General features: G+C 51.6%; 1 protein-coding gene across 5 annotated transcripts in view; it reads right to left on the reverse strand.

Annotated features, from left to right (window-relative positions):
* USP28 (ubiquitin specific peptidase 28) overlaps positions 1-23,213 on the reverse strand; it is a 427,404-nt gene that overhangs the window by 358,733 nt on the left and 45,458 nt on the right. For all 5 annotated transcript variants that reach the window (XR_011201488.1, XM_069224386.1, XM_069224385.1 and 2 more), the window contains exon 2: positions 14,498-14,575. Coding sequence is in view for 4 of the 5 variants with exons in the window: in XM_069224386.1 (XP_069080487.1) it covers positions 14,498-14,575 (78 nt within the window). In the remaining variant the exon portion in view is untranslated. The remainder of the gene's footprint in view (positions 1-14,497; positions 14,576-23,213) is intronic.

Genomic DNA, 23,213 nt, shown 5'->3' on the forward strand with positions numbered 1-23,213 from the left:
GTGCGGCAACAGCACTCCCATCATTGCACATTCTTTTACACAAGTGAGCTAGGGTAATACTTATGTAATTAACTGATAACTTAAAACATTCACGAAGCCAAAGTTAAATCATACAATGAAAATAAACCCAACTCTATGTGACATCCTTCTTACACGTCTGTGTTATAAAAACGTATCAGCGCTACACTGGGGCAGCTGCAGCACAGCGAGAACTTAACTTAGGAGGCTGAAACCGCAAGGACAGTAACCACTTCGTTTTCGGGGACGATAACCTATATGTGCTTTATTTAGCTTGACATTTTCAATATGGGCGTGGGGGGTGGGGATGAGGAAGAAAGCTCTTTAAAATAGATCAGCGAAGCATGAGAAACGTGGCTGCCGCCAATGGGCATGGCAGAGCTGGGCAACTGGGCCTACTACAGTGCTTGTAACCTTTATACTACTTTCCATTCCCAAATCATGGGTCTGATGTAAAAACAGAAAAGGGATCTCCCATTCTGCATTTCCCTTTTTAATACACTACAAGACACAATCCAACTACAAAATGCGTTATCTTCTCCTGTTCTCTTCCAATGCGGAACTCAATTTCAAATATGCATCATCTTATACTGCACATTACTAATACTGCGACTGATCCTCGAGTTTGCATTATCTTATGCAGAACTTTTCAGATACTTCAAGAGATCTTAAACTTCCACCCTCCTATGCAGCTCTTCACAAACTTTTCGATGGATCGTCCAACTTACATTATATTCTACAGTGTTCTTCTAATACTGAAAGAAATTGCAAGTGTGCATGACCTTATGCAGCCCGTTACTAATACTGCAAGAGATTTCCAAACTTGCATTATTTTGAGCAGCAGTTTTCTCATGCTGCAAGGGATCGCCCATCCTGAATTAAGTTGCATAACATTCCTTCTCAAACATGGCTAGAGATCTTTCAGCATGCACTAACTTGGGCTGACGTGTTTAACCCCTTCGCTGCCAGGCCTTTTCCCCCTCCTGTGCCAGGCCTTTTTTTGCCTATTTGGGGCAGTTCGCGCTTAGACCCTCATAACTTTTTGTCCACATAAGCTAACCAAGCCAAATTTGCGTCCTTTTTTTCCAACATCCTAGGGATTCTAGAGGTATCCAGACTTTATGGGTTCCCCTGAAGGAGGCCAAGAAATTAGCCAAAATACACTGAAAATTTCGTTTTTTTCAAAAAAATTGGAAAAAGTGGCTGCAGAAGAAGGCTTGTGGTTTTTCCCCTGAAAATGGCATCAACAAAGGGTTTGCGGTGCTAAACTCAGCAGCTTCCCAGCTTTCAGGAACAGGCAGACTTGAATCAGAAAACCCCATTTTTCAACACAATTTTGGCATTTTACTGGGACATACCCCATTTTTGCAATTTTTTGTGCTTTCAGCATCCTTCCAGTCAATGACAGAAATGGGCATGAAACCAATGCTGGATCCCAGAAACCTAAACATTTCTGTAAAGTAGACAAAATTCTGAATTCAGCAAGGGGTCATTTGTGTAGATCCTACAAGGGTTTCCTACAGAAAATAACAACTGAAAAAGAAAAATATTGAAATTGAGGTGAAAAAAACATAAATTTTTCTCTAAGTTTTACTCTGTAACTTTTCCCTGCAATGTCAGATTATCAAAAGCAATATACCGTTACGTCTGCTGGACTCCTCTGGATGCGGGGATATATAGGGCTTGTAGGTTCATCAAGAACCCGAGGAACCCAGAGCCAATAAATGAGCTGCACCCTGTAGTGCGTTTTCATTCTATACCGGGTATACAGCAATTCATTTGCTGAAATATAAAGAGTAAAAAATTGCTATCAAGAAAACCTTTGTATTTCCAAAAAGGGCACAAGATAAGGTGTTGAGGAGCAGTGGTTATTTGCACATCTCTGAATTCCGGGGTGACCACACTAGCATGTGAATTACAGAGCATTTCTCAAATAGATGTCTTTTTTACACACTCTCCTATATTTGGAAGGAAAACATGTAGAGAAAGACAAGGGGCAATAACACTTGTTTTGCTAATCTATGTTCCCCCAAGTCTCCCGATACAAATGATACCTCACTTTTGTGGGTAGGCCTAGCGCCCGCGACAGGAAACGCCCCAAAGCGCAACGTGGACACATCCAATTTTTTGAAAGAAAACAGAGGTGTTTTTTGCGAAGTGCCTACCTGTAGCTTTTGGCCTCTAGCTCAGCCGGCACCTAGGGAAACCTACCAAACCTGTGCATTTCTGAAAACTAGAGACCTAGGGGAATCCAAGATGGGGTGACTTGTGGGGCTCGGACCAGGTTCTGTTACCCAGAATCCTTTGCAAACCTCAAAATTTGGCTAAAAAAAACACATGTTCCTCACATTTCTGTGGCAGAAAGTTCTGGAATCTGAGAGGAGCCACAAATTTCCTTCCACCCAGCGTTCCCCTAAGTCTCTCGATAAAAATGGTACCTCACTTCTGTGGGTAGGCCTAGCGCCCACGAAAGGAAATGTCCCAAAACACAACGTGGACACAACATATTTTTTCACAGAAAACAGAGGTGTTTTTTGCAAAGTGCATACCTGTTGAGTTTGGCCTCTAGCTCAGCCGGCCCCAGGGGGGGGGGCAGAAATGCCCTAAAATAAATTTGACCCCCCCCACCCCCCCTCCCGGGAGCGACCCTTGCCTACGGGGTCGCTCCCCCTGCGTGACATTGGCGCCAAAAAACAAATCCCCGGTGCCTAGTGGTTTCTGCCCCCTTGGGGGCAGATTGACCTAAAATCGGCCAATCTGCCCCCAAGGGGGGCAGAAATGGCCTAAATACAATTTGCCCCCAGGGGAGCGACCCTTGCCTAAGGGGTCGCTCCCCTTGCGTGAAATTCACGCAAAGAAAAAACTCCCTGGTGTCTAGTGGTTTCTGCCCCCCTTTGGGGGCAGATTGGCCTCATCAAAATAGGCCTAAATATAATTTTACCCCAAGGGGAGCGACCCTTGCCTAAGGGGTCGCTCCCCACCTAAAAAAAAAAAAAATATATATATATATACCTGGTGCCTAGACTGGGGGCAGAATAGGCCTTCCCGAAAAAATGCCCCCCCTGGGAGCCACCCTTGCCCAAGGGGTCACTCCCTTTTGACAATTTCAGTAAAAAAAAAAAAATCCCTGGTGTCTAGTGGGGTTTCAAAAGCCGGATTGCAAGCAATCCGGCTTTTGAAACCCTGGGAGAGACTTCAAAGGGAAGGAAATACATTTCCTTCCCTTTGAAGCCCCTCCGGGCCTCCCCCACGTGATTGAAAGAGAAATGCGCGATGGGGGAGGCCCCTGTGACTAATCAGCGCGCGCTGACGTCACAGGGGGGGTAGGGTCGGGGGTGAAAGGGGAAGGTCTTCCCCTTCCATCCCCGCCTTGGGGGGGAGTGGGGGGGGGGGGGCGCTAGCGCTCCCCCAAGTTCCTCTGTGCCTTGGACGAGGTGATCTCGTCCAAGGCACAGGGGAACTGTAGCCTTGGACGAGATCATCTCGTCCAAGGCACAGAACAGGTTAAATACTGCAACAAATCGGCTTGCTTACATTATACTGTGCAGTTACTTAACTAATATTTCAACAGATCTTTAAACACACCTTCTCTTGTGCAGCACTTTCAAATACTTCACGGTATTTCCAAACTAGCATTATTTTATGCAGCTTCTCACTAACACTCCAAAAGATGTATTACATTAAGCTAGTCTATCTTGCACAGGCCTTCTCCAACACTACAAGAGCTCTTCTACCATGCATTAACTCAGAGGTCTCCAAACCTTTTAACGCCGCGCCCCCCCAGCTGAAAAGTAAAAATCATTGGGCCCCCCTCCTCAGAATTTTGCACAATTATTGTATAAAGACGGCAATGTTTAAATATGTCTAGACCTACTTAAACATTGCAGTTAAGTACTGTTATCTTTTTAAAGATGCAATAACATGCTTCTGCTTAAAACAAAGGCCTGTTATGTGTGTAATGCTTCTTTTGGCCAGAGTCTGGCGCTCCCCCCCTGTGATTACTTGAGGCCCCCCTAGGGAGGCCCACCCCCCAGTTTGAAAACCTCTGCATTAACTAGTGCAGCTGTTTCTCAACATTGAAATACATCTTGCAACTTGGCATTATCATGTTCAGAACTTCTCCAACAGTCAAATGATAGCCCGGCGAGTGTTGCTGTGTTAGGTGTACCATCATAATTACTTATAATAAACAGAATTTCATAAGAATATAGTATTATATCCTCTAGTTGTAGTGATATTTGTATTTTGACCAACGACTTTGTGTCGCACCAAATTTGCACTTGGCTTGGCTGCCCACTGTCACATTAGTGGTCACCAGTTACAGACACCATTTTGTATTCAGCTTAGCCTTAGCTTCACCGCTTCACTGCCACGTTAGAGGCGAGAGTAGTTTTCCGTACAAATATGTTATGCAAGGTGTTTTCTATTTCTCCATGTTCTCTTTTCATCGAAAAGCTAGGACATATTATCACCGAAGAGGTAGGACATAATATGGAGGAGTTAGTCAGTCAGCATGATAAGGATGTACTAGACTGATGTTTATGGTACAGCAGGGAACGGTCTGGATTTGGGAGGGACGCCTTGGGATTTTGGCCAATTCCCAACGTTATTCTTTCAAAGCTTACCTAAACTAGCCAGCATTTTTGAATACTTCTTAATGGGAGGGGTTTTCCAGAAAGCTCCTTCTTCGTTTTTTTAAGATATAAAAGAGATCCTAATCGGCAGTAGGAGATTTAGAGACCTCAATCAGGATTCAGACGTCAGATGCCGGATATAGATTTCCCGTGAGGGTGAGATCTCGCTTTCTCACAGTCGAACGGGGGTCATCGGCTTGCCGGCAGGAGAAAGATGAAGCACCTGACAGGCCCGACGGTGATGCATTTTTATTATTTGCTTTGCATTGTGTATGAATATATATACACATATATCAATATCAGTGTTTGTATTCTTGCATGTATATATTTGCTGTTTATAGATTCTTTATATATGTTTTTTTATTGTTGCACTTTTAAAAAGTACACTTTTTGATATTCAAGCCTTCCTTCACGAGCCTTGCAAAAAGCTGTAATAAAGGTCTTCTTCAGATTAAGTAGTGCATTACAGAGAATCTTTTCAACTCCTTTCAGCGTGTATATTTTGGCTCAGTCAAAAGTAAAGCAAAACACTACTAAAAGATAGTTTTCTGCCACAGTCAAAACTACAATTCACCATAACTATGTTAAGTCACTATTGCAATTTACTAAAAAGATAACATTCTCACAATGCAATGTTGAAAATTACATTTCATACTAGAAATTGGTGGAATAACACAGCAGCCAACTTGTCAAATACAATTTTCAGCAATTATGAAGTGTCTCTTGAGACTGTTGAAAGTACCATCACACCTCCTACTGGGCCATGGTATACCTGCAATCTGTTGCTGGAGCAACATGCACTTCAGAGGCTCTTGGAAACAGTTGAAGTCTGCCAGGCCTGCATATGAGGTGCTTCACCAGAAGCAATGCATTTTTACTGCTGCCAACATGTGGACTTGCTGCCCACAACAACTCTTGGACAAACTGCATCCCTTCCCCTGTACTTTGCTTGCCACACAAGGTGGCATGTGCACTGTGGCAACATCAAACCGTTACCACTGTGCTTTTCATGCCAGGAAAGAACTGAACACATTGAGCCCCTCGTTTCTTGGCATCCTCCTACAGAGCAAAACTGGAATTAGTTTTTTAGCTTTTCGAACAAGCAGGAGGTTATCGTTTAGCTGGAAATGGTTTAGAAATAGTCAGACAAGCAAGTGCAAGGATTAAGACTTGCAGCAAAAACAGGTGGCGTATAACCAAAATCAAGAATGTTCAAGAAATACAAAAGTGCAGTAATGCAAATAAAACACAGATCCGTGAAAGATGCCTGCTAAAAGTGCACAAAGATAGAAACTCGCAAATCGGCACTCAGGAAGCCTGGTAAGAATTGTGGAAAATACCACAGACTGCGTATGCAGTTCTACTTGCCAGGCACAAAGGAAAAGCTGAGTCTCCAGATTTTGCACTGGTTATCCAGTAGTTATCATTCATTAAAACATCAGGACAACAGGACAGGTGGCGATGGCACATACTGAAATAAAAGAACACATACTGGTCACATGGGCAACGGAGAGCAGTGCACGGTGGGTCTATGATTCAGATTGACAGACTGGGGGCACTCGTGGTAGGGAGTACTTTGCTCGCTTGGGGGGGTGGGAGGGGCACATCCGGGTGCCCTCGCCCTACTGTGGCCCCCTGCGTCCCCCTACCACTGACTCCACCTAAATCCTAGACTCTTGACTGAACTGCTGCATCTGGGAAGATGAGGTTTTGATCCATGACGCCATTGCAGAGTGCTTCAGGGCTGACCACATGAATATTGGTCACATGAAGATTGGGTCTGCTCGTGCCCCCAGTGGTAGCTCCTTAGGGGTGAGGCAGAACCCTACGGCGGTGAAACATCACTTACCATCCTTGTAGATCAGTAGAGCCCTTTTACATTCAAATGTGGGCACAAGTGATCATAGGCAAGGCAAATTATCCTTTTGAGTCTCTGCGTCTGATGCACACCACCAGTGCGGACCTGGAGGAGCGGGCGAAGAGGAGCAAGGGGTAATGCCACTGCCTCAGACATTAAATCTATGGTTTCTGAAGTTCAAACATGGCCTGAATAGCATGGACTCAAAAACTAACCTCCTTACTACCAGATTCAACTGCCTCAAGGAAAAAGTGAACAAGCACGAGGAACGCATGGACCAGCTGGAGTATCGAGTGTCTGACGTTAAGAATTCTCATATGTCCTCCAGTGGTCAACTCCTCCGTATGGGAAAAAGTGCTGGAAGTCATCAAAAATAACAATGTGGACACTGAGGCACGCTCCCGCCGGAACAATCTGCGTATTGTTGGTGTCCCTGAATCAACAGCCAAGGACAGGATGGAAATCTACACTGAATAAATGCTCAGGGCCCTCTTTGGTGACTACAGTGAAGGGGTGCATCATTCCTTAGGGCTGCACCCTCCTCCTGGGCCCCAGCTAGATCTATTGTGGTTCAGTCCTTGGATTATAGCGATAGAGACACCATCCTGAGCTTAGAGTGCCAGCCCCTCCATTGACATCATCTCATTTTATCCAAACTTGTGGTGCAGGCTGCGCGTCGAGAAATCTTGCCTATTAAGCACACACTACAGGAATCTGGCATCACTTACTCACTTCTGTGTCCTGCAAAGCTTCGCATCAACCACAATGGAAATCCTACTACTTACTGACCCAAAGGTCGCCTCAAAATTCCTCGTTGGCCCGGGCACCCTTGTTGAAGGATGTGTGGCCTCCACCCAGGAATTCAAATACAGGTCATATCAGAGATGAGAACTAATTGTTGAACTTTACTGCCCGGATTCCCTCCTATGATCCATTGCCCATTCTGGTGCAGATGGTGCCGGTGGGGATGAAGTTGCCCCATGTGTCACTAGACATATAATATTATCCCAGACTAGGATAACGCGGCTTTTCAGCTTTCCGATCACCTTCTCCTCATCCCCCTCCCTAGCTGCCCAGTCGCACCCTGGCTATGGAGTACGCTAGAATCTCTTGGTGCTTCCATGGGAGGATTCCCTAAATATTACCAGATTAAGGCTGGGTCTTTTTGGGAGGTGGGTGGTTTTCAGGAACTCAACTCGTTGGATGGGTTGAGGTGGGTGGTGGAAGGATATGGTGGGAATAGTTTGTTGGATGTTTCATTTCTGGTCACACTGCTTTTCACTACTACCAGTTCATTTCCCTCTTGAATGGGACATGTAGCCATAGGACTGCACACCCTCCCTGAAGACCTCCATTAAATGTCTGACTAGGAATATTCGAGGGCTCAATGACTGCAAAACATGGCTGTTGCTTGCATACTTGAACCGCCATTGCATCGACATATGTATGACTGCATGCAGGATGGCTTGCAAACACCCACATCTCTGCCTATTCTAATTATGCATGGGGTGTCGCTATTCCCCTCCAAAAAGGGTTACCATGGCATACAGGTCAGGTGATATGCGACACACAGGATGGATGTCATTTTAGCAGGGCACTTGAAGGACCAACCGATGATCCTAACTTCATTCTACGGTCCGAATGCAGACAACACTGATTTTTTTTTTGCTGAGGTATGGCCCTGACAGCTTCCTTGGGCTCCGGCGCGGTGACTTTAATGTGATCCTAGACAACAATGTGGATAGTGCCGGACACTGCCAACCCCCTTGAGCTGCTTACCAATTACATACGCTTCTGACAGATCCTTAAAGATATTCGGCGACTCAAACACCCCATATCTGCAGGGAAGGCACATGCAACAACTCCACTCATAATACATGGTCCAGGACAGACTGCTGGCTGATAAAGGATGCATCTACTTGGACTACCTTTGTTATACATTTATCCACAATACTGTTTGACCACGTCCCTGTACAGTTGGAATTACCCCCTTTGATATTGGTAAAAGGGCTTTCACTGGGAGGCTCCCTCTCAATGCACTTTGGGACACAGTATTTAAAAACAAGATGCGGGCAGCCCGATATTTGGACAGCCATTACTGATTAATTTGAGTTCAACGCATGTTCAGTAGATTCTCCTTCTACACTGTGGGAGGAGTTTAAGGTGGTCATCCACAGAATGTGCATCGCTAAGCAGACAGGAATACTCCGAGCATCACATAGGACCCTAGCACAGTTAGAGACAGATGTCTGGGCATTAGAGGTCCGGTTCTTTGAAACCAATGATATCACTGTACTGGCACAGACCAAAAGCAAATTACTGGAATATGAAGAGGCAGCGACCAGGGAAATTTACTATCTCGGCCTGGAGGCAGTGGCCAGGCATCACAAGGAGTCGAGAAAAGGGCAGGCAGGACACTTGTCAAGCTACTTCACAGAACTTGGGCTAGCAGACAATCATGGAGATATTTGACGACCAGCAGACAGCCCATACAAGCCCTGACGATCGGACATCGGACATGTCATGAACGTGTGCTCTGCTGGCCTGTACTCCGTCTCATTGTCACACAACTCCGCCACCCCGACTTCATACTTTGACACCATACAATTGCTCTGGCTGGATGATGCATGCCACTAGTTCCTAGATGAACCTTTCACTGTTGAAGACACTGTGGGGGTGATATGTAACATGACGGAGAACAAAGCACCAGGACCTGATAAACTCACTGTAGAGTTTTATAAAGAATATGCCCAAACCCTGGCTCCCCAAATTCTGGATATGCATGAAGAATCCCTCACACGGTATGTACTAGCCCTAAACTTCATGAGGCGCTCATTGCCACTGTCCTGAAACCGGATAAGCTCCCTAAGCTCTGTAACCCCTACAGAGAATTATCCATGAATAATATGGATAATAAGACCTTAGCCAAACTGATTGCCTCCCGCTTTCTCCCTCTCCTGACACACACTGTTCACCCAGATCAATCCGGTTTCATTGCTAATAGACAAACTGCACACTATCTTTGCCCTTCTCCATACTGAGGACCCCTGAGATGATGTGGTAGTGGTGTTGCTCGATGTCACTAAGGTGTTTGACTCTTTTGAGGTCCCTATCTTTTTCATCTTCTAGCCCGCATAGGCCTTAGAAACAACTTCTTACGCCTGATAAAACTACTGTATACACAACCTCAAATCGCTTGTGGGTGAGCAGGGCGTTCACTCCCCTCCTTGTGGTATCCAGCGGAACCAGACGGGGATGCCCTCTGTCACCCATTCTATTAGCCATCGCAATGGAGCCTCTAGCTGTCTACCCTAGTATCCATATATGCAGGTGACATCACTCTGTACTTCCGCTGTCCGGCAACTAACCTTGCTCGTATCCTTAGTAGATTATTTGTTTTGGAGGCTACCCCGGAATAACCATCAACTGGTCTAAGTCTGTGATATTCCTGTTTACCTCAACCTAGCAGCTCTTAGTTACAGAATACCCCCTACAATGGGCTGACGAACCAGTTCGATATTTGGGAGTTTGGATCAGCTGAGATCTGAGTGAACTTCAGGGTGCTAATTATGGCAGGCTTATGATGTGGCTGAAGTACCGCCTGCAGATGTGGAACCAGTTACCTCTGTTCCTGGTTGGGAGGATTGCGCGTTCCAAAATAATGGTGTTACCTTAATTCCTCTATTTATTTATAAACCTTCCAATGCCGCTATCAGCTGCCTTCCGTCATCGCACCCTATCCAACCTAATCACGCTGGTGTGGATGGGCAGATAACTGCACGTTAAATGGGAAGTCCCCACCCTCTCCCTTGAGCAGAGTGGCCTGCATTCCTCAGAAATGGACCTATACATTTATTGAGCACAGGTGCATTTCTCTCACTGCCTGGTTCACCCTGCCCTGTTCCAGCCTCAGATATCTCCTGAGCACGATTGTGTTGCATACTGCCCTTTCAGATCTTTATTATATCTGCCCTCAAACTGAGGTAGACTTTACAGGATGTACTGTATGGACGTGATACAGGCTTAGACAGCAGGCACAACTGGAAAACATGTACGCTTCAAGCGTGCCACTTGCTGGGCATCTGTCCCTTCCAACGCTGGCTGTTGCAGACCCTGTGGTTGTTTGAAACGGCTACAGCTCCATATATTTGGAGATCTCTACCCAGGTCACTTTTTCTCACCTCAACATATTCTAGGTGACCTGTCCCACACACCCTTGAATGCACTTACTTACCACCAGCTTTTTACTGCGGCTCACACTATACACAGCACTTTTCCTGCAGTACTGCCAACATTTCAAACTTTAGATATTATGCTCGCTAACCCCTCACCCCATAAACTCATCTCTCACTTATATACCATAAAGCAGAAGGCCTCGATTTGTGTCCCTACTGTTCGAGCCACGTGGTCTGCAGTCTTGAAGGCCCCCCATCAGCGAGGTGCAGTTGCGCTGCTGCTGCGCCCAATACACTGCCCTCTCCCTGAACTATTGACTCTGATTAATACATTTTAACTATCTGTAGAACACCTACTGTACAACCGTACAGATGTGTAGGATGAGCTTTGTGGAGGATGTAGGCTGTCTGAACTCAAAGTGCATGCTGCCAACTTCCTGCACTTGGCTTGGGAAGGTCGTATGATTGCTGACTCCTGAGTTTGTGCCCGGACAGATACTGACGATTGCTTTGCTCAGCTATATTAAGAATGTTCCATCACCCGTCAGCAAACTCGACGCCATTCAACTCCTCTTGGCTAAACGCAGGGTTGCTATTAACTGGGGTGGCCACATTGTGCCCAGGCACAACCCCTGGCTCCATGATGGAGCCTACTGTCAAGAACACCTGGAGTATTACTGGAAGTTAATGCCTATGAACTCGAGACCGAGAGACATATGGGGAACACTGGTGACTTTCCTGGAGATAAGATGGGGCATGCCCACGTCACAGAGACAGTCTGGCTCCTGTGCAGATGACTTGTTACCTACATCCCAAGAGGTCCACAATATTTACCAGTGACGTACAGTGGAATTCTGTCTCTGGCACGTTCAGATGTAGGCTTCTACTTCAGTCAGGTTAGATGAGTGGATCCACTTGCCTGATTGTGCAGCATGAAGTAAATGACTGTGCAGCATGCATTCAGTCATTTACTATGCTATTAGGCTGTAACTGCTTGTGATGAACCGATCAGTGTCACTGTACTGTGGCTTGCTATGCGACCTCAGAACAACCTTCACTGTATTTAAAATTGTGCACTGTTGTGCATGTTAAAATCGATTAAAAAACAAGCATTTGCAATGCAATGAGTCTTGCGTTTACTCGAGTTAGAGCTTTTAATGTTGTATATTCCCAACTGGATTTTTCTTGCCACTTAAATTGAAAATGACAGGTAAAGCAGTTGAAATAAGAGAGACAATTCAAAGGGCCATGGCTGCCATGATTGCGAAGGAGAGAGACAAAAGGAAAAAGAAGTTTGCTCAAAGTCAAACATATCAGCAATTGTCCAATTATCCATGCAACAGGGTTAATGGCCAAGGTGGTAACACAAAACTTCCCCAAGGAATGAACAAACGTAAAGCATTTACCTATGATAATAAAGGATTTTTGAAAGGCAAGCCCACGAACAAGTGATAGTGATGGGCATGCGGTGGGCGTGACTATAAGCCCACCGATAAATTAGAACACATCAGACCGTTTGCCCACACGACCTAAAAAAGAGGCACAGCTGGGATGGAATTCGACGACTGCCCCTCCCCTGCTTGGTTTATTATTTTCTCTCACTCTCCCTTTCCAATCTTGTGTCTTTGGGAAGCCAGCTTCTGCATTCCCATCAATGTGATCAAGCCTGGAGTCATGTCACAAAAAAAAACAAAAAAAACCCAGGGGCCCAAATTATTCGAAATCTGGTCAGTTCAATGCCATTCAACAACCGAAAATAAAAAGTCGTCATGTGTAGCCAAATACCACTTAAGAGGCTTGGATCAAGCAGTGCTCTAGCCCGGGAACCTGTATTGTAAAAAGTGGTGCTCATGAATCATTCCCTCTCTGCTACTATGAAATGTGTTCCCACCACGTGCTACACAAGAGCAAATATGCATTTAAAATTCTGTTGTGGCTGCTTACGAATGGACCGTAAGGTGACTAAACAGTAGTCTGTTTATTTGAATTTGGAATTGCTTTAACATTGTAGGATGTGGACAATTTCCATTAAGCATTATTTTTCTATTTAAGATGCTGACTGATATTAGAATGGTGCTAATAAGATGAACACTGTCGGGCATGACAATGATGCCCATTGCCTGCCCCTCAATTATGGAACCAATTCAAAGGTGAGGGCACATAGTGATAAAAACGGCTATTAGTACCTGTTCAACTGACAGCACAAGGCCAACTCACCCAACATAGGCAGGCAAACATACCCTCCACCTACAAGCCCCTGGGACAACCTAAAATGCAGGCAAAACGTACTTGGTGCCAACAATCTAGATATGGTAAATGGTTTTCCCAATCCTACCATTCCAAAAGAAGTTCTAATAAACGCCACAACATTTTTCCATTACTTCCACAATGTGATACATGTGATAGGAAATGGAGGTTTAATGTAAATGTAACTATTCCACCAAGTCACTCCCGAGGGTGAATACAGAACTGAATGCCGGGGGAAACATTTGTGTAAAAATGCTTCCCCTCGGCCTGTTTATTCACAGTTCATCAGCAAGTAAAAATGTCACTGAAAACAGAAAATGCCCCACAGACCAATTTGGCCCGTTTCACCAGACTCTAAAGAGTCAGTTTAGTAGTCAGCAAGGCGTGCTGTATTACAGAGACCTACAGCACGGATGACCAGGCCGATGTGAAGGTAACACGATTCAGTTCTACCAGAGTTCAGCAGGAAATCGAACTATGATGAAACTTTTATGAAGATAGCACTGTAGACAAAAGCAGTTGAAACTCACTCAGTTTTTAAGGTCGATATAGCACAAGTAAAAATACCATTGACAAAATAACACAAAACCTAAAGGGGAGGGTGACTAAGGGTGTCGAACAGGATATAGTTTACGAATAGGTATGGGATTGAGACTTAGAGGTTTTAGATTAAGGATTCATTTTGGGGTTAGTCTAAGGGTAAAACTGAGGAGTGGGGTCAAAAATGCATTGTTCACTCCAAAATACACCCAGTTCAGCATATCCCTGCTACCGGTTACAATGGATGTCCAATACTGCGGTCCTTGGCAGCCTGCCGTCTGGGCGGTTCACCTTGCCCATATCCCTTTTACCCGTCCGAACCATTCAACAAAAACGCAAAAGCAGTCCTTTGCCCTCTGGTGCCAGGAATCCTGCATCTACACTGTTCACCACAGTCACCACTTCGTGCTGCTCACTCTGTCTCATAAGGAAGTTGGAAAGCCACCATGCCGTAACACAAGCTGTAACTTGTAACTCAAATCTTTTATGATATTTTATCAAGTGCCGCTTTTAGGCAGACACAAATGCAAAACATGGCCGTTTTCTAGCTGGTCAGTGAGTGTCAACCATGCAGCCTGGCATTTAAAAGTCTGGACTTTTTGAGACTGTTCACAGCCCAAACCCACGAACCTTCAGCAGATTGTTAGAGACCATATACAGCTGCAAAGGCACATTCTATTAAAAGTCAACAGAAGCTGAAGCATGCAGGTCAAAGGAGACAGAAAAGAGGATGTCCTTCAGTCTGGATCACTTAACAAGAAACATAAGTATGTTAATTCAGTAAGAGTGACTAATGCAAACTTCTAAAACGTCACAAACCCAGAGAGGTCGACAAGGGTTTCATATTCCTAAATTAATCCTGGGAATGTGTCTTTTTTTACTCTGCATCAAATATCTTACTTTGTGCAGAACTTACCACTTTTTAAGGAGAGTGCCTTCACACAACCATTTCCCAACAACCGAAAAGATGTCAGGCCTCACAAATGACACATCGATCAAACCCTTGGCATTAACACTGTACTAACCTTTAATGCTTCGTGAAGGAATGACGTGTTCTGGATACCCGTTATCTCCCTCAACTGGTTCAATACCATTTGGGCATTCTGCAAAAGGACACAAGGATTAGACAATGATAAAAGGTTAAGTCCTTTACTACTGTCCTAAACAGGTCCCTCCCCCACCCCAATCGGCCACTGAGAACGTCTATAATAATGGACATGTACTCATTAATTGTTCACCTCATTAAGACGACTTCCAGGAAAAACAACCGTTAGCAGATGCAAGTTCATACTACTAGTGGCAAAAGTTCCCCTATAAGCCCCGAAAAAGACTGATGCTATTGGCCGAACGTCATCCTCATAGCAAAGGACCCGTTTCTTACTCATAGACAGAGGGGATCCACTCCCACAAAGAGTTCGTAAAAACTGTTAGCCAGCTGGGAAATACAAATCTGCAACAGGCCCCTAAATCTCAAGGGCTTTTCAACTTAACACTTAGATCACATATAAAAAATGTTGTTGGCTCTCCAAAGGGAAAAATACATACGTCAACTTGTGAAGCAGTACAATATTCTAGTTTGAAGAAAGAATCATGATTACTTAGTCTGGAAAAAGGCAAAAGTTTACATTGAAAAAGAAGGGTTTCCAGAAAAAAGGCAACATTATGAAGTAGAGAAGGGGGATTAAAATGGGTGCTTCTATGCTCGAGTACAGCCATGACACGCAGGAGCGATGGAATGTGAAAGGGCCGATGACAAAGGCTATTTTGAGCTGTCTGCAAGTGCCACTTGTGTTTGTCATTCCTCAGTCACAATCAGCTGCCAGAAATACAAGTGTGAGCCACTGAGGAACCAATGTCGGGAGTTTCTCATCTTCTAAATAAGGATGCTAGAGACGGTAATGTGCTGCAATACTTAACCAATACATGCCCAGGGTAGGTGAAGCAAATTGTTAATAACATACAAATCTGGATATTTTCGGCAGGTGGGTGTGAGTGCCCTACGGGGGATGGCAAGAAATACAAGAATGTTTATTTATAATAATCTTAGCGAACCTGTACAGATAAGAAGGGGACGCCACAAGTAGTAAGAGCCATGAGAGTGAGGTACAATAAATAAAAAGGAGTTAAAATACAAAACACTTACTGTCTAGAACAGTGGTTCCCAACCTGTGGTCCGGAGACCCCTGGGGTTCCGCGACTGCTTAGATATGTAAATAATATAAACAGATTAGGTCCCCAGCTTTCAGTAATGACTTGGGGGGGTGTCCCCGGATTCCAATAATAATTCAGTGGGGGTCCCTGGGTCCCAGTAATGATAAAGTGGGGGTCCAGAGAAGTCAAAAGGTTGGGAACCACTGGTCTAGAATGCACGTGCATAAAGGCAGGGCTCAAGTAAATGGCGACATATTCGCGCTGTTCAGAATCGATTATCAGATAAGCCAAAGGGTGAGAGTGCTGATCATGTTCTGCTCGTCCACAATACACATACTTAAGACCAGGCATCACATGGGTGGTGCTCAGCATGATTAGCTTAGCAGCCATTGATCACTTTTACATTGCAGAAGTGGTTAGTCAGCAAGACCGACAGTGAGAATAAATGTCAGGGCGCCAAGGAAGGGGGCTCTTCAGTCCAAGGAAACAAAGATGACTCGGGAACATAAAGGGCAGTGGGGAGGAGTGTTTTGAAACAGCAAAGCAATGCTAGTTGTGGAAAGAGACAATACCGGCTCCTTTGGTGGGGGTGGACGAACAACCAGGGTGGTGGGAACATCTAGACTACTGACTAATTTGAGAACAGAGTAAATAATTTATTAGAGGGTTACTAGATAGTTATAGCTGCCAGTCTTGGGTAGGAAGCTAAATATGAGAGTTCAAGGATCAGTGGTGGTTGAACAGATTACTCAGGTGGTAAAGTTGGGGACTCTAAAAGGGGATACGAGGAATAAAGTTGTGTATATTAATACGGAACCTCTCTCAGTAGTCCAACTCGATGTGGATTAAGGTACGTATAAGGCTAGAAATGAAACTGTCAAAGAGGGAAGCAAGGGTGAATTGTAAGAAGAAGAGTTTTTCCTATGAGCTGTGAATGGAGGAATGATTATCCAATAGCACAGAGGGAGGCCCCTTGCTCTTCGAGGTGTGCTGTAGAAAGGAAAGCAGAAGGCTGTTTGGGCAGCCAGGAGAGACCGGAAAAGACAAACAGAAAATCTTGACACTTAGGTTAAAGATGGTACAGCAAGAGAAATAGTAGGTCCTGAACTGGGCCCTTTATTACCGCCCGCCCCATCAGGTAACTCTATCTGGGGAAGATGTCTGTTAGGTAGATAAACCAGGAAAGTGCTGTGCCTGTGAGACCAACAGATCCAAAGAAGTTCCAATTTACCATATCAAAGATAACAGAGAAGATCATTACACAACGGGGATCACTATGGTGCACAGTGGGGATGTTCCTAACAACGAAAACTGGAATTTCTATGGCAAGAGTCTGCTTGAAATGTGCTGCAGATAAGTTTGGGAGATAATTAGTCGTTTTTCTGCTAAAGGCTACACTACCTGTCCTGCAGGGTAAAACTCCACTGCCAAAATGCACTCTTTCATCAACACAAACCATTTCAAACAAGTAAGTTAGATACATTTCCTTCTTCATCTCTGTAAAAGATTTTTCCAGATCCTTGTTCAAAATTTCCTAAAAGTTATTTTGTCTTTTAGCATACCCCTTTGCAAGCTTGGAATAAACATTTGCCCTCAAATGATCACTTCCTGGCAACTGAAATTAAAGTTTCTAATTTTTAATGTTAGATCCTTCTCTAACAACATTTGTACAATTTTTTCGAAACTTATGTTGGTCCTGTGTCTAGACAAAAATGTAAATGTCCACTTGAAAAGCCAACATAACCTCAATGACTAAACAGACAGTGAAATATTAGGAAAGGACATGTAATTCGATCTGGTGATATGCACTTGGCAAATCCAATGTCAACACTACAAGAGGTCCTGCCAACAATGACAGCATCTCATGCAAATCTGGCAAAGGATGACTATCCACCTAAACAGCAGTGTTCACAATCCAAAAGCCAATGCATACACATCAGGTACCCTGGTCCTTAAAGTAACTCACCACTGGTCACAACTTGGACAGGACTTCCTGGAGTTTTTCCTAGAAATCAAAAGCATATCTCTAACTTTATACCAGATAGAACTGGCTTCTACTTCAGAATTATTCGGCATATGAACTGTTCAAACCTCCAATTTCTCACTACATATGTTTGTGTACTGTTCCTTAAAACGCAGTACAAAATAACTACCATCACAAGACGTATTGTTTTCTCACCATGACCAAACAGCTCCTATATGTCACTCCTTTTTTCCATGGCAGTATTCATCCAACAAACCGGAGATTCTGCTCTCAGATCAAACATGATCCCAATTCTTCTTCCAATCAGTAGAATACAAATTCCTTTTCCCCAAAGCTTGGTGACTGAACCCTCTCTGAAAACGATATCCCATGCACAGGATTAAATACACTGTCACAAAGTAGCTTGATCGCCCTTTACATTCACTTTCGGCTCAGAGTACACTGAAACACTGGTGTTCATGTTTGACTCTACTGTTCCATCTTGCTATTCTCCAAATTATCTAACTTTACTACCCCAACATTACTACACACAAAATTACAATGGCTCCTACTTTTACACGTATTCCATAATTTATTCAGGGAAGGAGACTCAAGGGAGCCAAACTCCACTTTTCTGCAGAGAGAGGTGGTCTCTGTCTCCTGCATCTGTATGCAATATCGGTTTGTGCAGCAAATGGCCCCACTGGTTTATCTAGTGCCTACATCCAGAGCTACGCCTACCTGAGTATTTTTGGAACGTCATATACTGCAGACATTGGGTGATCTAGCAGCATGCTCACCTTGTGACAATCGATTAACCACCTTGGAACCCCATCAACCACACCTCGCAATAAGCATGGCACAGGACCAATAGAATGGAGCAGTTTCCAAGTTGTATTGACTCTAAGGCTCTAATAACGAGTAAAGCAGCCAATACAGTAGGGGGGATAGGGAGGGGCGACCATGAGGTGGAGAAATTCAGTGACCCACATGGACTGGACATAATATTCAACACCTCATCGACCAGTCTCTAATGGCTCCATAAAGACATTCCAAAGTCTCCAACGGGATATCCACCACCCTCAGCTGTAGAGATATAACCAACTGTGAATCCGGGAAGATCCCACAACGATCTGCCCAGTTCTCCCATTGTTAAATACATCCACAAATGGAAAAACACTGGAGAAGTTATCCCATGATTGTGCGCAACAGAGGCTGACCAATGCTGCTTCCCTCACAAATGGGGAGCACCACGTGCTTGGTCCTACATACATCTCAAAATACAATTTCCAGAAGACGACTGAAAACCCTCCCGACAAGCTATAAGAAGGGGCACTGAGAGGCGCCTCTCAAGTATAGTCATTTCAAAATCCTCCATCGCTACCATTGGTCCCACAGCGCCTGGGGGTGGTGGGGGGGTGGGTGTGACCTGGGCCACAGCGCCGGTGGGGGGGAGGGGTGACCTGGGCCACAGCGCCTGGGGGGTGGGGTGGGTGGTGACCTGGGCCACAGCGCCTGGGGGGTGGGGTGGTGGGGGGGGTGGTGACCTGGGCCACAGCACCTGGGGGGTGGGGTGGTGGGGGGGGTGGTGGGGTGGTGACCTGGGCCACAGCGCCTGGGGGGTGGGGTGGTGGGGGGGGTGGTGGGGTGGTGACCTGGGCCACAGCGCCTGGGGGGTGGGGTGGTGACCTGGGCCACAGCGCCTGGGGGGTGGGGTGGTGGGGGGGCACAGGGACAGGGGGGGGCACGCGGGGGCACAGGGACAGGGGGGGGCACGCGGGGGCACAGGGACAGGGGGGGCACGCGGGGGCACAGGGACAGGGGGGGCACGCGGGGGCACAGGGACAGGGGGGGCACGCGGGGGCACAGGGACAGGGGGGGCACGCGGGGGGCACAGGGACAGGGGGGCACGCGGGGGCACAGGGACAGGGGGGGCACGCGGGGGCACAGGGACAGGGGGGCACGCGGGGCCACAGGGACAGGGGGGCACAGGGGGGCACGCGGGGGCACAGGGACAGGGGGGGGACAGGGGGGGGGCACGCGGGGGCACAGGGGGGGGGGGCACGCGGGGCCACAGGGGGGGGGGGGGCACGCGGGGCCACAGGGGGGGGGGGGGGGCACGCGGGGCCACAGGGGGGGGGGGGGGGGCACGCGGGGCCACAGGGGGGGGGGGGGGGGCACGCGGGGCCACAGGGGGGGGGGGGGGCACGCGGGGCCACAGGGGGGGGGGGGGGGGGCACGCGGGGGCCACAGGGGGGGGGGGGGCACGCGGGGCCACAGGGGGGGGGGGGGGGCACGCGGGGCCACAGGGGGGGGGGGGGGCACGCGGGGCCACAGGGGGGGGGGGGGGCACGCGGGGCCACAGGGGGGGGGGGGGGCACGCGGGGCCACAGGGGGGGGGGGGGGGCACGCGGGGCCACAGGGGGGGGGGGGGGGCACGCGGGGCCACAGGGGGGGGGGGGGGCACGCGGGGCCACAGGGGGGGGGGGGGGGCACGCGGGGCCACAGGGGGGGGGGGGGGGGCACGCGGGGGGCCACAGGGGGGGGGGGGGGCACGCGGGGGGGCCACAGGGGGGGGGGGGGGCACGCGGGGGGCCACAGGGGGGGGGGGGGGGCACGCGGGGGGCCACAGGGGGGGGGGGGGGCACGCGGGGGGCCACAGGGGGGGGGGGGGGCACGCGGGGGACCACAGGGGGGGGGGGGGGCACGCGGGGGGCCACGGGGGGGGGGGGGGGGCACGCGGGGGGCCACGGGGGGGGGGCCACGCGGGGGGCCACAGGGGGGGGGGGGCCACGCGGGGGGCCACAGGGGGGGGGGGGGCACGCGGGGGGGCCACGGGGGGGGGCACGCGGGGGGCCACGGGGGGGGGCACGCGGGGGGCGGGGGGCACGCGGGGGGGCGGGGGGCACGCGGGGGGCCACGGGGGGGGGGGGGGGCACGCGGGGGGCCACGGGGGGGGGGGGCACGCGGGGGGCCACGGGGGGGGGGGGCACGCGGGGGGCCACAGGGGGGGGGGGGGGCACGCGGGGGGCCACAGGGGGGGGGGGGGCACGCTGGGGGGCGGGGGGGGGGGGGGGGCCATCGCCGGGGGCCACAGGGGGGGGGGGCACGCGGGGGGGGCACGCGGGGGGCCACGCGAGGCCACAGGGGGGGGGCCCACAGGGGGGGCCACGCGGGGCCACAGGGACAGGGGGGCCACGCGGGGCCACAGGGACAGGGGGGGCCACAGGGACAGGGGGGCCACGCGGGGGCCACAGGGACAGGGGGGGGCACGCGGGGCCACAGGGGGGGGCACGCGGGGCCACAGGGACAGGGGGGGGCACGCGGGGCCACAGGGACAGGGGGGGGCACGCGGGGCCACAGGGACAGGGGGGGGCACGCGGGGCCACAGGGACAGGGGGGGGCACGCGGGGCCACAGGGACAGGGGGGGGCACGCGGGGCCACAGGGACAGGGGGGGGCACGCGGGGCCACAGGGACAGGGGGGGGCACGCGGGGCCACAGGGACAGGGGGGGGCACGCGGGGCCACAGGGACAGGGGGGGGCACGCGGGGCCACAGGGACAGGGGGGGGCACGCGGGGCCACAGGGACAGGGGGGGGCACGCGGGGGCCACAGGGACAGGGGGGGCACGCGGGGCCACAGGGACAGGGGGGGCACGCGGGGCCACAGGGACAGGGGGGGGCACGCGGGGCCACAGGGACAGGGGGGGCACGCGGGGCCACAGGGACAGGGGGGGCACGCGGGGCCACAGGGACAGGGGGGGCACGCGGGGGCCACAGGGACAGGGGGGGCACGCGGGGCGACAGGGACAGGGGGGGCACGCGGGGCCACAGGGACAGGGGGGGCACGCGGGGCCACAGGGACAGGGGGGGCACGCGGGGCCACAGGGACAGGGGGGGCACGCGGGGCACAGGGACAGGGGGGGCACGCGGGGGCCACAGGGACAGGGGGGGCACGCGGGGCACAGGGACAGGGGGGGCACGCGGGGCACAGGGACAGGGGGGGGCACAGGGACAGGGACGGCACGCGGGGCACAGGGACGGCACGCGGGGCACAGGGACGGCACGCGGGGCGCGGGGGACAGGGACGGCACGCGGGGCGCGGGGGACAGGGACGGCACGCGGGGGACAGGGACGGCACGCGGGGGACAGGGACGGCACGCGGGGGACAGGGACGGCACGCGGGGGGACAGGGACGGCACGCGGGGCACAGGGACAGGGGGGGGGCACGCGGGGGCACAGGGACAGGGGGGGGCACGCGGGGCACAGGGACAGGGGGGGCACGCGGGGCACAGGGGACAGGGGGGGCACGCGGGGCACAGGGACAGGGGGGGGCACGCGGGGCACAGGGGGGGCACGCGGGGCACAGGGACAGGGGGGGCACGCGGGGGCACAGGGACAGGGGGGGCACGCGGGGCACAGGGACAGGGGGGGCACGCGGGGCACAGGGACAGGGGGGGCCACGTCGGGGCACCAGAGGGACAGGGGGGGCACGCGGGGCACAGGGACAGGGGGGGCACGCGGGGCACAGGGACAGGGGGGCACGCGGTGCACAGGGAGGGCACGCGGGGCACAGGGAGGGCACGCGGGGCACAGGGAGGGCACGCGGGGCACAGGGAGGGGCACGCGGGGCACAGGGGGGGCACGCGGGGCACAGGGGGGGGCACGCGGGGCACAGGGGGGCACGCGGGGCACAGGGGGGGCACGCGGGGCACAGGGACAGGGGGGGCACGCGGGGGACAGGGGGGGCACGCGGGGCACAGGGACAGGGGGGGCACGCGGGGCACAGGGACAGGGGGGGCACGCGGGGCACAGGGACAGGGGGGGCACGCGGGGCACAGGGACAGGGGGGGCACGCGGGGGCACAGGGGGGGCACGCGGGGCACAGGGGGGGCACGCGGGGCACAGGGACAGGGGGGGCACGCGGGGCACAGGGACAGGGGGGGCACGCGGGGCACAGGGACAGGGGGGGCACGCGAGGCACAGGGACAGGGGGGGCACGCGGGGCACAGGGACAGGGGGGGCACGCGGGGCACAGGGACAGGGGGGGCACGCGGGGCACAGGGACAGGGACGGCACGCGGGGCACAGGGACAGGGACGGCACGCGGGGCACAGGGACAGGGACGGCACGCGGGGCACAGGGACAGGGACGGCACGCGGGGCACAGGGACAGGGACGGCACGCGGGGGCACAGGGACAGGGACGGCACGCGGGGCACAGGGACGGCACGCGGGGCACAGGGACGGCACGCGGGGCACAGGGACGGCACGCGGGGCACAGGGACGGCACGCGGGGCACAGGGACGGCACGCGGGGCACAGGGACAGGGACGGCACGCGGGGCACAGGGACAGGGGGGGCACGCGGGGCACAGGGACAGGGGGGCACGCGGGGCACAGGGACGGCACGCGGGGCACAGGGACGGCACGCGGGGCACAGGGACGGCACGCGGGGGACAGGGGGGGCACGCGGGGGACAGGGGGGGCACGCGGGGACAGGGGGGGCACGCGGGGGACAGGGGGGGCACGCGGGGGACAGGGGGGGCACGGGCGGGGGCACCGGGGGGACAGGGGGGGCACGGGGACAGGGGGGGGCACGGGGACAGGGGGGGGCACGGGGGACAGGGGG

This window comes from Pleurodeles waltl, chromosome 3_1 (assembly GCF_031143425.1).
Source record: "Pleurodeles waltl isolate 20211129_DDA chromosome 3_1, aPleWal1.hap1.20221129, whole genome shotgun sequence".
NCBI classification, from domain to species: domain Eukaryota; kingdom Metazoa; phylum Chordata; class Amphibia; order Caudata; family Salamandridae; genus Pleurodeles; species Pleurodeles waltl.